The sequence below is a fragment of the Oncorhynchus kisutch genome, linkage group LG20 (assembly GCF_002021735.2).
Source record: "Oncorhynchus kisutch isolate 150728-3 linkage group LG20, Okis_V2, whole genome shotgun sequence".
In the NCBI taxonomy this organism is placed as follows: domain Eukaryota; kingdom Metazoa; phylum Chordata; class Actinopteri; order Salmoniformes; family Salmonidae; genus Oncorhynchus; species Oncorhynchus kisutch.
Window position 1 is genome coordinate 8,425,137 of NC_034193.2, and position 18,837 is coordinate 8,443,973.

Consider the following 18,837-nt stretch of genomic DNA (forward strand, 5'->3'; position numbering starts at 1 on the left):
GAAAAACCATCAAGCGCTATGATGAAACTGGCTCTCATGAGGACCGTCACAGGAAAGGAAGACCCAGAGTTACCTCTGCTGCAGAGGATAAGTTCATTAGAGTTACCAGCCTCAGAAATTGCAGCCCAAATAAATGCTTCACAGAGTTCAAGTAACAGACACATCTCAACATCAACTGTTCAGAGGAGATTGTGTGAATCAAGCCTTCATGATTGAATTGCTGCAAAGAAACCACTACTAAAGGACACCAAGAAGGAGAAGAGACTTGCTTGGGCCAAGAAACACAAGCAATGGACATTAGACCAGTGGCAATCTTTCCTTTGGTCTGATGAGGCCAAATTTGAGATTTTTTGGTTCCAACCGTTGTGTCTTTGTGAGACGCAGAGTAGGTGAACGGATGATCTCCGCATGTGTGGTTCCCCCCGTGAAGCATGGAGGAGGTGTTGTGATGGTGCTTTGCTGGTGACACAGTCTTTGATTTATTTAGAATTCAAGGCACACATAACCAGCATGGCTACCACAGCATTCTGCAGCGAAACACCATCCCATCTGGTTTGGGACTTAGTGGGACTATCATTTGATTTTCAAAAGGACAATGACCCAACACACCTCAAGGCTGTGTAAGAGCTATTTGACCAAGAAGGAGAGTGATGACCTGGCCTTCACAATCACCCAACCTCAACCCAATTGAGATGGTTTGGGATGATTTGGACCGCAGAGTGAAGGAAAAGCAGCCAACAAGTGCTCAGCATATGTGGGAACTCCTTCAAGACTGTTGGAAAAGCATTCCTCATGAAGCTGTTTGAGAGAACTCCAAGAGTGTGCAAAGCTGTCATCAAGGCAAAGGGTGGCTACTTTGAAGAATCTAAAATATATTTTGATTTGTTTAACACTTTAGTTACTACATGATTCCATTATTTCATAGTTTTGATGTCTTCAATATTATTCTACAATGTATAAAATAGTTTAAAAAATAAAGAAAAACCCTGGAATGAGGAGGTGTGTCCAAACTGACTGGTACTGTATATCATTCTGACTTCAACATTTAACAATAACGAAGAAAAACATTACAGCTTCTATCATTAGGCCAAATTATGAGAATTAGAGCACTGGAAAGAGATTTAATGGCCATGATTAGTGAATCACAAATTAGCATGCACATTAAATGGTTAAGGAGTTCATTCATGGGGTAAGTAATGCAAAGTTAGTGCTAGCTAGGTGGTTTAATTAGAGATGGGAGGCATACCAGGTTCTTGGAATAAACTATGTTCTTGAGTTATCCTTTTTCTGAATTCTTCCCGCTCTTCACAAAACATTTCTCAAAAAGGCACTCATCACATCGCATTTCATTGCGTAATAGTAATAACAATGCAGGCCAGAACTAAAATCAAACAGTGTAATGATGTGAAAATTGCTTCTTAAAACCCAAAATAAGTAAAAACAACACGAACAGGAAATTAATTATTTTCTCCTGAAATTACCTTTTTTTTGGTTGGCTTCAGCAAAAAAATGCAAAGGACAGCATAAACTAACCAGATTCTCTCCCTATCTAAACATCAAAGCCATCAACTCAAAAACGTCCCCTTTTGAACTGATTCAAATTTGTTACACAAGCTATCCAAGAAAACCAACTATCTTTGATAAAACTCAGATTTACACAATTAAGTGGTGAAGAATTCAAAAAAGCATACATTATAACCCTACATACGGACACACTCTGACCCGCTCTCTAACACACACACACACACACACACACACACACACACACACACACACACACACACACACACACACACACACACACACACACACAAAAATGCAACAGAAAACTATTATCTGTATAAAGGTCTGGTCACATCAGTAAAAAGACGAAGGGATGGTCGGGAACAGCAGTAATAACACAAAACATCTGAAATCCATTCAAATAAAAATCACCAGGAGACAAGCCAGACCATGTCATTTTATACAGTTCTGAGCCAAACGTCATTATTTCAACTACTATGGCCGTACTGTTGAAGTCAAGTGTGCATTTATGCCATTTACAGCATCACAGGAACACCGAAAAGGAAACCTATCCATCTAAATGTTAATCGTTAATTGAATGCATCACGTTCGATACACATGCATGAGTTTGCGACATCTGTCATCACCTAAAAAATTTTTTTTTTAAACGAAACATCAGCAAGAAGCCGTAAAAGGAGTCATAAAAACAATATGTTTCTCCTCACATGCAACGAACGGACTCATGCAAAGGAACATTCTGGAGCCCCGATGTCAGTTTGATGTTTTCTCACAATTAAAATACAACATGCAAAAAGAAGGTTATGAAATGAAAAGAGACCAACACTCAATCTGTACGGTTTACTCAACAGCCTATAGAGAATAGAACAGCTCTGTGGTGCGTACCTGGGAGACGTATCCAGAACGGACGTGCTGCTCTCTCTCCAGAGCCGTCCTCAGCTGGACCTCCAGATTCTGTTTGTGCTGGTTGGAGTGCAGCAGCTGCTGGTGACAGCTCCCCAACTGCAGCTTCAGCTCTTCTACCTGGGAGAGGCAAGGTACAATGGACAAGGTGAACACTGACCTATCAGCAACCTCTGACCTTTGACGTTGATCTCGGTTCCCATAAAAACACCCACCCCTTTCTTGTAGCTCTCCAGCAGTTTCTCCAGCTTGGCCGTCTCCCTGGTCTGCAGTGTCGAGGGCAGAGTTACCCTCCTCTCATCCCTGATGGGTGTCTGCTCCACCTGCTGCCAGCGTTGCTCGATCTCCACCTCCACCTTCTGTTGCCTCTCCAGGGAGGGGGGCCCCACGCACTCACCCCCAGGGCTGCCTTCACTCCCTCCCCCCTTCTCAAAGTCCATCCTCCTGCCCTCGGAGCCTGCTGGTTGGTCCTTGGAGGAGCCAGTGACAGATTCATACCTCCTCCGTCGTTCTTCCCTCCTCCGGTTCCGATCGGGGTCTCCAATGTCAGTCTGCAGGGGCTCAGCCTTCTGGGCCCGCTGCTGGGCCAAAGCCTGGGCAATGGGTCGGAACTCGCCCCAGTCGAAGGTCTTTGAGCGGCCTTGTTGTCGGCGCTCGCGTGCCCGGCTCTTCTTAGGGCCTGGACCTGGCTCACGCTCCACGGACGAGGTCTCGGAGGAAGGGGAGTCCTGGGTCACGTCTGGCTGAACCAGTCCCTCCAGTGGGGAGAAGGAGCTGTGGTTGCTAGCCACGTCTGGAGCGGTGGAGGGTCTGACATTCTTCATGACAGCCTGGATCCAGTTCCTCCGTATGCCTGCAGTCATGGCCGACAGGGTGTGCAAGCCCTCCCGGGTCTGAGGAGGACAGTTAGGACGTTAGATTCACACTGTACAATAACAGCTATCCTATTGGGTGACAGTGAAGGGCTCCGTTACATCCATACAACAAAGTGTTTTTTTGATAATAAAAAGTGACAAAAATGGTTAGATAAATGCAAATCAAATCATTATTACGACATTAAAATATTCTGAGATTGTATGTGAGTGATTGGGGCTTACATGTATCTGGAAGCCGTAGTTGCGTTGAGCCTGGTATTCAGTGACGTTATAACATGTAGACAGGTTTATCTCCCCGTCCAGATCTGAAGCCTGAAATACAGCATTATTACAGATGGTGAAGTCAGGAACAGAATAGTCTATTATCAGCAGCCAGTTTTCAGGGACAATTCTTTTGAAACGGGCTACTGTGTACTTACGGCGAACAAAAAATATAAAACGCAACATGCAACAATTTCAAAGAGTTTACATTTCATATAAGGAAATCAGTTAAATGAATTCATTAGGCCCTAATCTATGTATTTCACATGACTGGGGAATACAGATATGCATGTTGGTCAAAGATGACTTTAAAAAAAAAGTAAGGGTGTGGATAAGAAAACCAGTCAGTATCTGGTGTGACCACCATCTGCCTCATGTAGCCTGACACATCTCCTTCACATAGAGTTGATCAGGCTGTTGATTGTGGCCTGTGGAATATTGTCCCACTCCTCTTCAATGGCTGTGTACAGTTGCTGGATATTGGCAGGAACTCGAACACAGTGCCATACACGTCAATTCAGAGCATCCCAAACATGCTCAACGGGTGACATGTCTGGTGAGTATGCAGACAGTGGAAGAACTGGGACATTTTCACCTTCCAGGAATTGTGTACAGATCCTTGGGACATGGGGCCGTGCATTATCATGCTAAAACATGAGGTGATGGAGGCAGATGAATGGCAAGACAATGGTCCTCAGGATCTCTTCACGGTATCTCTCTGCATACAAATTGTCATCGACAAAATGCAATTATCCTAGTTGTCCGTAGCTTAAGCCTGCCCATACCATACCCCCCCAATGGGGCACTCTGTTCACAACGTTGACATCAGCAAAGAGCTCACCCACACGCTGCCATATACGCTTTCTGCCATCTGCCTGGTACAGTTGAAAACGGCATTCGTCTATGAAGCTTCCCTGAGACGGTTTCAGACCGTTTGTGCAGAAATTATTCAGTTTGTGCAAACCCACAGTTTCATCAGCTGCCCGGGTGGCTGGTCTCAGACCATCCCACAAGGTGAAGAAGCCAAATGTGGAGGTCCTGGCCTGGCGTGTTTGAGGCCGGTTGGACGTACTTCCAAATTCTCTAAAACAATGTTCGAGGCCAGCTTTTATTGTCCCCAGCAGAAGGTGCACCTGTGTAATGATCATGCTGTTGAATCAGCTTCTTGATATGCCACACCGGTCAGGTGGATGGATTATCTTGGCCGATGAGAAATGATCACCAACAGGGATGTAAACAAATTTGTGCACAAAATCTGAGAGAAATAAGCTTTTTGTGCACATGGAACATTTCTGCGATCTTTTATTTCAGCTCATGAAACATGGGACCAACCCTTTACATGGTGAATTTATATCTTTGTTTAGTATACAACGTTATCAATAGGAAACCAATACTGTATTGACGAACAGTTATTCCATTTATTTTAAAGGTAACTACTGCCCTTGCTATAGTCGGTCACAGTTAAACTAGCACGATTGACGAGTCTGGATGGATTTAGAGAGAAAAAAGTCACCTCTTCAGCAATGGAGTCCTTATAGTATTGGAGGCTGTGGTCTGTCAGTACGAACCAAAACTTTGTCCACTGTAGAGGGGAGAGAGAGAGAGAGAACACAACAGAGTTCACTGGGAATACATCAACTGTTCTGTTAGTCCAGTAGACTGAGAATAATCAAATCACATTTAATTTTTTAAAGCCCTATTTACATCAGCCAATGTCAGAAAGTGCTGTACAGAAACCCAGCAATGCAATGCATATATAGAAGAATAAAACATATATTTAGCGCCAGTGAGAGTTATCACAATGACATTAGGAGCTCGGTTTCTGTGTGCAATATATACATTTTAGTAATTCAACGGAGTGATATACAGTAGTGAGTGCATACGTTTTCATACTGGTCCCCAGTGGGAAGCGAACCCGCAACCCTGCCGTTACAACCCCACTCTACCAACTGAGCTACACTACACACAGCACAGACAAATACCCGAACAAACCCATAGAAGAGGATACTGAAGTGATGTTGGTAGCCCTCTGAACAGTAAGGACTTCTATGAGAGCTGTGTGTTAACTTGGACTGTGCAATATATCAAATCAAAAAGCTTTGGAGCGTAGCTCTATCCATTAAACGTAGCTCTATCCATTAAACGTAGCTCTATCCATTAAACGTAGCTCTATCCATTAAACGTAGCTCTATCCATTAAACGTAGCTCTATCCATTAAACGTAGCTCTATCCATTAAACGTAGCTCTATCCATTAAACGTAGCTGTATCCGTTAAACGTAGCTGTATCCATTAAACGTAGCTGTATCCATTAAACGTATCTGTATCCGTTAAACGTAGCTGTATCCGTTAAACGTAGCTGTATCTGTTAAACATAGCTGTATCTGTTAAACGTAGCTGTATCCATTAAACGTAGCTGTATCCGTTAAACGTAGCTGTATCCGTTAAACGTAGCTGTATCCGTTAAACAAAGCTCTATCCGTTAAACGTAGCTCTATCCGTTAAACGTATCTGTATCTGTTAAACGTATCTGTATCTGTTAAACGTAGCTGTATCCATTAAACGTAGCTGTATCTGTTAAACGTATCTGTATCTGTTAAACGTATCTGTATCTGTTAAACGTAGCTGTATCTGTTAAACGTAGCTGTATCTGTTAAACGTAGCTGTATCCATTAAACGTAGCTGTATCTGTTAAACGTAGCTGCATCTGTTAAACGTAGCTGTATCCGTTAAACGTAGCTGTATCCGTTAAACGTAGCTCTATCCGTTAAACGTAGCTCTATCCGTTAAACGTAGCTGTATCCATTAAACGTAGCTGTATCTGTTAAACATAGCTGTATCTGTTAAACGTAGCTCTATCCGTTAAACGTAGCTCTATCCGTTAAACGTAGCTGTATCCATTAAACGTAGCTGTATCTGTTAAACATAGCTGTATCCATTAAACGTAGCTGTATCCATTAAACGTAGCTGTATCCATTAAACGTGGCTGTAAAAGAACATCGATCTGCTGTATAAAGAGAAGCACCACACAGCCCTTTCAACGGTCACCCATTGAAGCTGTGCCATCAAAGGGGCGGCAGGGTAGCCTAGTGGTTAGAGCGTTGGACTAGAAACTGGAAGGTTGCAAGTTCAAACCCCCGAGCTGACAAGGTACAAATCTGTTGTTCTGCCCCTGAACAGGCAGTTAACCCACTGTTCCTAGGCCGTCATTGAAAATAAGAATTTGTTTTTAACTGACTTGCCTAGTTAAATAAAGGTAAAATAAATTAAAAAAGACGGACTGACGCTCGGCTCGAAAGGCCATAGAATATTCTAGAAGGCAATAGGGTGAACGTTCAGATGAGTGTTTCAACTGCTACTGATTCCCTGCTTTTTTCTGACCCAAAAAATAAAATAATGTAAATACAATTTTTCAAAATCTCATGGCATCAAATAATGTTCATTTTTCAAGTGTTACGATTTCCAAGGAACATATAAAAAAACATTTTAAAAAACACAACATGAGTTGTTTTGGTGATGTAATGTTTGTTGTTTACTTGTCCATGCTCATCCAGCTTCACCATCCAACCTTTCTTGAAGTTCAGCAAGTCCGGCTGGAAGAAGAAACAGAAAGACAGTGTTTACACACCATCCCTAAAAGCATCACTTCAAATCGACTCTTTAAAAACGCCACTGAAATCAATAAAGCCAGTAAAGTCTAGTGACGCCACACAGCAACATCACGCAAGATGAACCAAGAGATGCTGAAACACACAGAAACCAGGTGACCAAAGTTACAGCCTTTTAAAAACAACTTGTATCTGGGATCCACGCAGGCCTTCATAACTTTAACATGTCATACGTACAGCTGACAGAAAAGGTATGAGTTATCACGACTACAGTACATAGCTGACGGAAAAGGTATGAGTTATCACGACTACAGTACATAGCTGACGGAAAAGGTATGAGTTATCACGACTACAGTACATAGCTGACGGAAAAGGTATGAGTTATCACGACTACAGTACAGAGCTGACAGAAAAGGTATGAGTTATCACGACTACAGTACATAGCTGACGGAAAAGGTATGAGTTATCACGACTACAGTACATAGCTGACGGAAAAGGTATGAGTTATCACGACTACAGTACATAGCTGACAGAAAAGGTATGAGTTATCACGACTACAGTACATAGCTGACGGAAAAGGTATGAGTTATCACGACTACAGTACACAGCTGACGGAAAAGGTATGAGTTATCACGACTACAGTACATAGCTGACAGAAAAGGTATGAGTTATCACGACTACAGTACACAGCTGACGGAAAAGGTATGAGTTATCACGACTACAGTACACAGCTGACGGAAAAGGTATGAGTTATCACGACTACAGTACAGAGCTGACAGAAAAGGTATGAGTTATCACGACTACAGTACATAGCTGACGGAAAAGGTATGAGTTATCACGACTACAGTACATAGCTGACGGAAAAGGTATGAGTTATCACGACTACAGTACATAGCTGACGGAAAAGGTATGAGTTATCACGACTACAGTACAGAGCTGACAGAAAAGGTATGAGTTATCACGACTACAGTACATAGCTGACGGAAAAGGTATGAGTTATCACGACTACAGTACATAGCTGACGGAAAAGGTATGAGTTATCACGACTACAGTACATAGCTGACAGAAAAGGTATGAGTAATCACGACTACAGTACATAGCTGACGGAAAAGGTATGAGTTATCACGACTACAGTACACAGCTGACGGAAAAGGTATGAGTTATCACGACTACAGTACATAGCTGACAGAAAAGGTATGAGTTATCACGACTACAGTACACAGCTGACGGAAAAGGTATGAGTTATCACGACTACAGTACACAGCTGACGGAAAAGGTATGAGTTATCACGACTACAGTACATAGCTGACAGAAAAGGTATGAGTTATCACGACCACAGTACACAGCTGACAGAAAAGGTATGAGTTATCACGACCACAGTACACAGCTGACAGAAAAGGTATGAGTTATCACGACCACAGTACACAGCTGACAGAAAAGGTATGAGTTATCACGACCACAGTACACAGCTGACGGAAACATTGTAATTCCAACACTCTGTATTTTCTGCACTTTGTTAAATAGATGTTGAGTATTTTGAACATTTGCATTGCAAAAAAAAATACACTTCATTAGTTAAGTTAATGTCTGAGAAAGAGCTGGGAAACAAAAGAGGTAGAAGTTTCCCCTGAACACAGACTTAGGATCAGATTGCCTTAGCACTAATCATTTGGAGGATACAATAATAACTGACCCTGGACCAGTGGTTAGGGGAAACATGTATCTACTCCACTATGCATTCACAGATCCTGCTATACAAGTCTTAGTGCTGAGTAAAACAGTTCATGTCTGCTGTGGTTTCACACAGTGGGAGAACACACACACACACAGTGGGAGAACACACACACACACAGTGGGAGAACACACACACACACACACAGTGGGAGAACACACACACACACACACACACAGTGGGAGAACACACACACACACAGTGGGAGAACACACAAACACACAAACACACACACAGTGGGAGAACACACAAACACACACACAGTGGGAGAACACACACACAGTGGGAGAACACACACACACACACAGTGGGAGAACACACAAACACACACACAGTGGGAGAACACACAAACACACACACAGTGGGAGAACACACACACACACAGTGGGAGAACACACACACACACACACACACACACACACACACACACACACACACAGTGGGAGAACACACACACACAGTGGGAGAACACACACACACACACAGTGGGAGAACACACACACACACAGTGGGAGAACACACACACACACACACACACACACAGTGGGAGAACACACACACACACACAGTGGGAGAACACACACACACACACACAGTGGGAGAACACACACACACACAGTGGGAGAACACACACACACAGTGGGAGAACACACACACACAGTGGGAGAACACACACACACACACACACACAGTGGGAAGAACACACACACACACACACACAGTGGAGAACACACACACACACACACAGTGGGAGAACACACACACACAGTGGGAGAACACACACACACACACACACACACACACAGTGGGAGAAACACACACACACACAGTGGAGAACACACACACACACACCAACACACAGTGGGAGAACACACACACACACAGTGGGAGAACACACACACACACACACACAGTGGGAGAACACACACCACACACACACAGTGGGAGAACACACACACACACACAGTGGGAGAACACACACACACACCAGTGGGAGAACACAACACCACACACAGTGGGAGAACACACACACACACACAGTGGGAGAACACACACACACACACACACAGTGGGAGAACACACACCACACAACAGTGGGAGAACACACACACACACAGGGGGAACACCACACACACACACACACACACAGTGGGAGAAAACACACACACACACACAACACACAGTGGGAGAACACGCACACACACACACACACACACAGTGGAGAACACCACACACACACACACACACAGTGGGAGAACACACACACACACACACACACACAGTGGGAGAACACACACACACAGTGGGAGAACACACACACACACAGTGGGAGAACACACACACACACACACACAGTGGGAGAACACACAAACACACACAGTGGGAGAACACACACACACACACACACACACACACACACACACACACACACACACACACACACACACACACACACACACACACACAGTGGGAGAACACACACACACACAGTGGGAGAACACACACACACACACACACAGTGGGAGAACCACACACACACACACAGTGGGAGAACACACACACACACACAGTGGGAGAACACACACACACACACACACAGTGGGAGAACACACACACACACAGTGGGAGAACACACACACACACACACAGTGGGAGAACACACACACACACACACAGTGGGAGAACACACACACACACACACAGTGGGAGAACACACACACACACAGTGGGAGAACACACACACACACAGTGGGAGAACACACACACACACAGTGGGAGAACACACACACACAGTGGGAGAACACACACACACACACACACACAGTGGGAGAACACACACACACAGTGGGAGAACACACACACACACAGTGGGAGAACACACACACACACAGTGGGAGAACACACACACACACACACACAGTGGGAGAACACACACACACACACACAGTGGGAGAACACACACACACAGTGGGAGAACACACACACACACACACACACACACACACACACACACACACACACACACACACACACACACACACACACACACACACACACACAGTGGGAGAACACACACAAACACACACACAGTGGGAGAACACACACACACACATAGTGGGAGAACACACACACACACACAGTGGGAGAACACACACACACACAGTGGGAGAACACACACACACACACACACAGTGGGAGAACACACACACACACACAGTGGGAGAACACACACACACACACAGTGGGAGAACACACACACACACAGTGGGAGAACACACACACACAGTGGGAGAACACAACACACACACACACAGTGGGAGAACACACACACACACACACAGTGGGAGAACACACACACACACACAGTGGGAGAACACACACACACACACACACACACAGTGGGAGAACACACACACACAGTGGGAGAACACACACACACACAGTGGGAGAACACACACACACACAGTGGGAGAACACACACACACACACACACACAGTGGGAGAACACACACACACACACAGTGGGAGAACACACACACACACACACACACACACACACACACACACACACACACACACAGTGGGAGAACACACACACACACACACACACACACACACACACACACACAGTGGGAGAACACACACACACACACACACACAGTGGGAGAACACACACACACACACACACACACACACACACACACACACAGTGGGAGAACACACACACACACACAGTGGGAGAACACACACACACACACACACACAGTGGGAGAACACACACACGTGCAAAATGGGTGCAAACACACGGAGGCCTGAAAGCCATGGCTGAACACAGGATAAGCTGGAGAGGAGAGGGAACTGTGCTGCCCCCTGCAGCGTGGAGGACTGCATTAGGACGTCCACGACACCAACCAACCATCTCTGAAAAAGCATGTCCCAGCCACATCACCCATCACAGCCCCCTTGACTGTACTGTCCCAGCCATATCACCCATCACAGCCCCCTTGCCTGTACTGTCCCAGCCACATCACCCATCACAGCCCCCTTGCCTGTACTGTCCCAGCCACATCACCCATCACAGCCCCCTTGCCTGTACTGTCCCAGCCACATCACCCATCACAGCCCCCTTGCCTGTACTCTACAGTTTAATCCACCACCAACGCAGACATGAAAACCCTGGCCACTAGAACAGTCGGAAAGAGCAGGAACCAAAAGATTCAGAGGTGCAGACTAATAGATCATAAATCACAACAATCCCTAGACAACCTATTTGATTAAACTAACAAAAGGCACGGTGTACCAAAATGGGTTCGTCCCTTCATTACGACGGCTGAGCCAGGAGCTGCTGTAGCAGCATGTTCAGTATCATGTGGCTGAAAGGTTTGGTGGTTTCATAGCACAGTGACTCATCATTATCATAACATTTTCATTAGCTAAGGCCTGCTGCACCTTTTGTCAACCCAAATACTTTACCTCCTTATCTTTCATTATTGCTGCTGGGTTGTCGAGCAGGAACCTGGACAGTAAGCATTTCATTGGACGGTTGAGAGAATGTTTATCCCGTATGTATGCCGAATAAAATTTGAATGCTCTTAACACTGGTAACTCAACCTATACTCTCCACCAACCCAACGACCCATTTAAAACCTCCACTCAGCAGGGATAAAGTCATCCCCTAGCATTGCTGATGACCTCTTAGCCTGCAGCTTTAGGAAAACAGAAGAACTATTGTGATGTTATCTGGACCTGGAGAGAAAGCCCCCCCCCCCCCACACACACACACACACACCTTAAGTAAACAATCAGCGCTAACTGATTACAATGTTCTCAGTTGAAAAGTCTACCTGGTGTATTTGAGTATGTCAGAATGACACACCCGAGAGGCGACAAAGAAACACTGAACGACGGAAGAGAGGAAAGTCAATCAATCAATCAACTGTATTGATAAAGCCCTTTTAATTATTATTATTATAATTTTTTTTTTACATCAGCTGATGTCACAAAGTACTGTACAGAAACTCAAGTCTAAAACCCCAAACAGCAACCAATGCAGATGTAGAGACTGAAATGGTACTCACGGTCATGACAGACTCGGTGGTCCTACGGTCCAGGGACTTGGCTCGTCTGAGAGGGGGCAGGGTGGAAGGGAAGTCCAGGCCCTGGTCATGTCTCTGCTCCTGAAACACACAACGTAACATCAACACTCCAGCAGCCATTTGGGTCTAAATTAAATCGGCATGGCCGATTAATTAGGGCCGATTTCAAGTTTTCATAACAATCGGTATTTGGCATTTTTGGACGCCGATTACATTGCACTCCACGAGGAAACTGCGTGGCAGACTGACCACCTGTTACGCGAGTGCAGCAAGGAGCCAAGGTAAGTTGCTAGCTAGCATTAAACTTATCTTTAAACTTATCACTATTATCACTACTACACATGGTTGATGATATTACTAGTTTAACTAGTTTGTCCTGCGTTGCATATAATGGATGTGGTGCCTGTACATTTTATCATCGAATCACAGCCTACTTCGCCAAACAGGTGATGATTTAAAAAGGGCATTCGCGAAAAAAGTACTGTCGTTGCACCAGTGTACCAAACCATGAACATCAATGGCTTTCTTAAAATCAATACACAAGTATATATTTTTAAATCTGCATATTTAGTTAAAAGAAACTCATGTTAGCAGGCAATATTAACTAGGGAAATTGTGTCACTTCTCTTGCGTTCTGTGCAAGCAGAGTCAGGGTATATGCAGCAGTTTGCAAACTGTGTGAAGACCATTTCTTCCTAAAAAAGACCGTAATTAATTTGCCAGAATGTTAGATAATTATGACATAACATTGAAGGTTGTGCAATGTAACAGTAATATTTAGACCTATGAACGCCACCAGTTAGATAAAATACGGAACGGTTCCGTTTTTAGCTGAAGGAATAAACATTTTGTTTTCAAAATGATAGTTTCTGGATTCGACCATATTAATGATCAAAGGCTCGTATTTCTGTGTGTTATTATGTTATAATTAAGTCTATGATTTGATATTTGATAGAGCAGTCTGACAGAGCAGTGGTAGGCAGCAGCAGGCTCGTATTTCTGTGTGTTATTATGTTATAATTAAGTCTATGATTTGATATTTGATAGAGCAGTCTGACAGAGCAGTGGTAGGCAGCAGCAGGCTCGTATTTCTGTGTGTTATTATGTTATAATTAAGTCTATGATTTGATATTTGATAGAGCAGTCAGACAGAGCAGTGGTAGGCAGCAGCAGGCTCGTAAAAGCATTCAATCAAACAGCACTTTCCAACGTTTTCCAGCAGCTCTTTGCAATGCTTGAAGCACAGCGATGTTTATGACTTCAAGCCTATAAACTCCCGAGATTAGGATGAAAATACTATAGTGCCTATAAGAACATTGAATAGTCAATGGTATATGAAATACAAACGGTATAGAGAGAAATAGTCCTATAATTCCTATAATAACTACAACCTAAAACTTCCTACCTGGGAATATTGAAGACTCATGTTAAAAGGAACCACCAGCTTTCATATGTTCTGAGCAAGGAACTTAAACGATAGCTTTTTTTACATGGCACATATTGCACTTTTACTTTCTTCTCCAACACTTTGTTTTTGCATTATTTAAACCAAATTGAACAAATGGAACATGTTTGAGTATTTAGTTGAGACTAAATTTATTTTTATTTATGTATTATATTAAGTTAAAATAAAAGTGTTCATTCAGTATTGTTGTAATTGTCCTTATTACACATACAGTTGAAGTGGGAAGTTTACATACGCTTAGGTTGGAGTCATTAAAACTCGTTTTTCAACCACTCCACAAGTTTCATGTTAACAACCTATAGTTTTGGCAAGTCGGTTAGGACATCTACTTTGTGCATGACACAAGTCATTTTTACAACAACTGTTTACAGAAAGAATATTTCACTTATAATTCAATGTATCGCAATTCCAGTAGGTCAGAAGTTTACATACACTAAGTTGACTGCGCCTTTAAACAGCCTGGAAAATTCCAGAAAATTATGTCATGGCTTTAGAAGCTTCTGATAGACTTATTGACATAATTTGAGTCAATTGGAGGTGTACCTGTGGATGTATTTCAAGGCCTACTGTCAAACTCAGTGCCTCTTTGCTTGACATCATGGGGAAATCAAAAGAAATCAGCCAAGACCTCAGAATTGTTTTTTTATAGACCTCCACAAGTCTGGTTCATCCTTGGGAGCAATTTCCAAGCGCCTGAAGGTACCACGTTCATTTGTACAAGCAATAGTACGCAAGTATAACAAACACCATGGGACCACGCAGCCATCATACCTCTCAGGAAGGAGACACGCTCTGTCTCCTAGAGATGAACGTACTTTGGTGCAAAAAGTGCAAATCAATCTCAGAACAACAGCAAAGGACCTTGTTAAGATGCTAGAGGAAACAGGTACAAAAGTATCAATATCCATAGTAAAGGAAAAGGCTCTCCAGAGGGTAGTGGGGTCTGCACAACGCATCACAGGGGGCAAACTACCTGCCCTCCAGGAACACCTACACCACCCGATGTCACAGGAAGGCCATAAAGATCATCAAGGACAACAACCACCCGAGCCACTGCCTGTTCACCCCGCTATCATCCAGAAGGCGAGGTCAGTACTGGTGCATCAAAGCTGGGACCGAGAGCCTGAAAAACAGCTTCTATCTCAAGGCCATCAGACTGTTAAACAGCCATCACTAACATTGAGTGGCTGCTGCCAACATACTGACTCAACTCCAGCCACTTTAATAATGTAAAAATGGATGTAAAAAATGTATCACTGGTCACTTTAAACAATGACACTTCATATAATGTTTACATACCCTACATTACTCATCTCATATGTGTATACTGTACTCTATACCATATACTGCATCTTGCCATCTTTATGTAATAAATATATCATTAGCCACTTTAAACAATGCCACTTTTATATGTTTACATACCCTACATTACTCATCTCATATGTATACACTGTACTCTATACCATCTACTGCCTATGCCGTTCTGTACCATCACTCATTCATATATCTTTATGTACATATTCTTCATCCCTTTACACTTGTGTGTATACGGTAGTTGTTGTGATATTGTTAGGTTAGATTACTCGTTGGTTATTACTGCATTGTCGGAACTAGAAGCACAAGCATTTCGCTACACTCGCATTAACATCTGCTAACCATGTGTATGTGAGAAATTCAATTTGATTTGAAACGAGTCCTACATTGACATAACCTGATAGGCAGCTCAGCAAGGAAGTAGCCACTGCTCCAAAACCACCATTAAAAAGCCAGACTACGGTTTGCAACTGCACATGGGGACAAAGATCATACTTTTTGGACAAATGTCCTCTGGTCTGATGAGACAAAAATAGAACTCTTTGGCCATAATGACCATCGTTATGTTTGGTTGAAAAAGGGGGAGGCTTGCAAGCCGAAGAACACCATCCCAACCGTGAAGCACGGGGGTGGCAGCATCATGTTGTGAGGGTGCTTGCTGCAGGAGGGACTGGTGCACTTCACAAAATAGATGGCATCATGAAGATGGAAAATTATGTGGATATATTGAAGCAATATCTCAAGATATCAGTCAGGAAGTTAAAGCTTGGTCACAAATGGGTCTTCCAAATGGACAATGACCCCAAGCATACTTCCAAAGTTGTGGCAAAACGGCTTAAGGACAACAAAGTCAAGGTATTGGAGTGGCAATCACAAAGCCCTGACCTCAATCTCAAAGAAAATATGTGGGCAGACCTGAAAAAGAGTGTGCAAGCAAGGAGGCCTACAAACCTGACTCAGTTACACCAGCTTTGTCAGGAGGAATTCACCCAACTTATTGTGGGAAGCTTGTGGAAGGCTACCTGAAACATTTGACCCAAATTAAACAATTTAAAGGCAATGCTACCAAATACTAATTGAGTGTATGTAAACTTCTGACCCACTGGGAATGTGATGAAATAAATAAAAGCTGAAATAAATCATTCTCTCTACTATTATTCTGACATTTCACATTCTTAAAATAAAGTGGTGATCGTAACTGGTCTAAGACAGGGAATTTTTACTAGGATTTAATGTCTGAGTTTAAAAACTGAGTTTAAATGTATTTGGCTAATGCGAATGTAAACTTCGACTTCAACTGTATGTATGTGTGTGTGTGTATATAAAATAAATACATAATTTGTTTTTGTTTTTTAATATTCGGCCGATTAATCGGTATCGGCTTTTTTTGGTCGTCCAATAATCGGTATCGGCGTTGAAAAATCATAATCCGTCACTTTTTTTATTTTTATTTTCACCTTTATTTATTTAACCAGGTAGGCTAGTTGAGAACACCTTTATTTAACCAGGTAGGTTAGTTGAGAACACCTTTATTTAACCAGGTAGGCTAGTTGCGAACAAGTTCTCCTTTGCAACAGCGACCTGGCCAAGATAAAGCAAAGCAGTGTGAACAGACAACAACACAGAGTTACACATGGAGTAAACAAACAAGCCAATAACACAAACAAGTCATTGGCACAGTAGAGAAAGGAAAGTCTATATACATTGTGTGCAAAAGGCATGAGGAGGTAGGCAATAAATAGGCCATAGGAGCAAATAATTACAATTGAACAGATTAACACTGGAGTGATAAAAGAGCAGATGATTATGTGCACAGCGGAGAAGGTACGGAGGGATTCGAAATGCTCAGTGATCTGTTTATAAACTTTGTATCCGAAGACTTTAGATGGGCAGGGCAGGATGGATAGAGGTCTGTAACAGTTTGGGTCTAGGGTGTCACCCCCTTTGAAGAGGGGGATGACTGCGGCAGCTTTCCAATCTTTAGGGATCTCGGACGATACAAAAGAGGTTGAACAAGCTGGTAATAGGGGTTGCAACAATGGCGGCGGATTGTTTTAGAAAGAGAGGGTCCAGATTGTCTAGTCCAGCTGATTTGTACTGGTCCAGGATTTGCAGCTCATTCAGAACATCTGCTGTCTGGATATGGGTGAAGGAGAAGCTGGGGAGGCTTGGGCGAGTAGCTGCGGGGGGGCGGAGCTGTTGGCCGGGGTTGGAGTAGCCAGGAGGAAGGCATGGCCAGCCGTTGAGAAATGCTTATTGAAATTTTCGATTATCATGGATTTATCAGTGGTGACCGTGCTACCTAGCCTCAGTGCAGTGGGCAGCTGGGAGGAGGTGCTCTTGTTCTCCATGGACTTTACAGTGTCCCAAAACTTTTGGGAGTTAGAGCTACAGGACGCGAATTTCTGCTTGAAAAAAGCTAGCCTTTGCTTTCCTGACTGACTGCCTGTATTCGTTCCTGACTTCCCTGAACAGTTGTATATCGTGGGGACTATTCGATGCTATGGCAGTCCGCCACAGGATGTTTTTGTGCTGGTCAAGGGCAGTCAGGTCTCGAGTGAACCAAGGGTTCTTAGTTCTGCATTTTTTTTCGAACGGGGCATGCTTATCTAAGATGGTGAGGAAATTACTTTTAAAGAATGACCAGGCATCCTCGACTGACGGGATGAGGTCAATATCCTTCCAGGATACCCGGGCCAGGTCGATTAGAAAGGCCTGCTTGCAGAAATGTTTTAGGGAGCTTTTGACAGTGATGAGGGGTGGTCGTTTGACCGCGGAACCATAGCGGATACAGGCAATGAGGCAGTGATCCTGATTGAAAACAGCGGAGGTGTATTTGGAGGGCAAGTTGGTCAGGATAATGTCTATGAGGGTGCCCATGTTAACAGATTTGGGGTTGTACCTGGTGGGTTCCTTGATGATTTGTGTGAGATTGAGGGCATCTAGCTTAGATTGTAGGACTGCCGGGGTGTCCCATATCCCAGTTTAGGTCACCTAACAGAACGATCTCTGAAGCTAGATGGGGAGCGATCAATTCACAAATGGTGTCCAGGGCACAGCTGG

General features: G+C 43.6%; 1 protein-coding gene across 3 annotated transcripts in view; it reads right to left on the reverse strand.

Annotated features, from left to right (window-relative positions):
• Positions 1 to 18,837, reverse strand: part of LOC109865231 (myosin phosphatase Rho-interacting protein) — a 79,486-nt gene that overhangs the window by 15,993 nt on the left and 44,656 nt on the right. For all 3 annotated transcript variants that reach the window (XM_031798986.1, XM_031798987.1, XM_031798985.1), the window contains exons 8-13: positions 12,978 to 13,076; positions 7,095 to 7,151; positions 5,074 to 5,142; positions 3,522 to 3,611; positions 2,640 to 3,317; positions 2,407 to 2,544 (exon numbers count right to left, since the gene is read on the reverse strand). In XM_031798986.1, the coding sequence (XP_031654846.1) occupies positions 2,407 to 2,544; positions 2,640 to 3,317; positions 3,522 to 3,611; positions 5,074 to 5,142; positions 7,095 to 7,151; positions 12,978 to 13,076 (1,131 nt within the window). The remainder of the gene's footprint in view (positions 1 to 2,406; positions 2,545 to 2,639; positions 3,318 to 3,521; positions 3,612 to 5,073; positions 5,143 to 7,094; positions 7,152 to 12,977; positions 13,077 to 18,837) is intronic.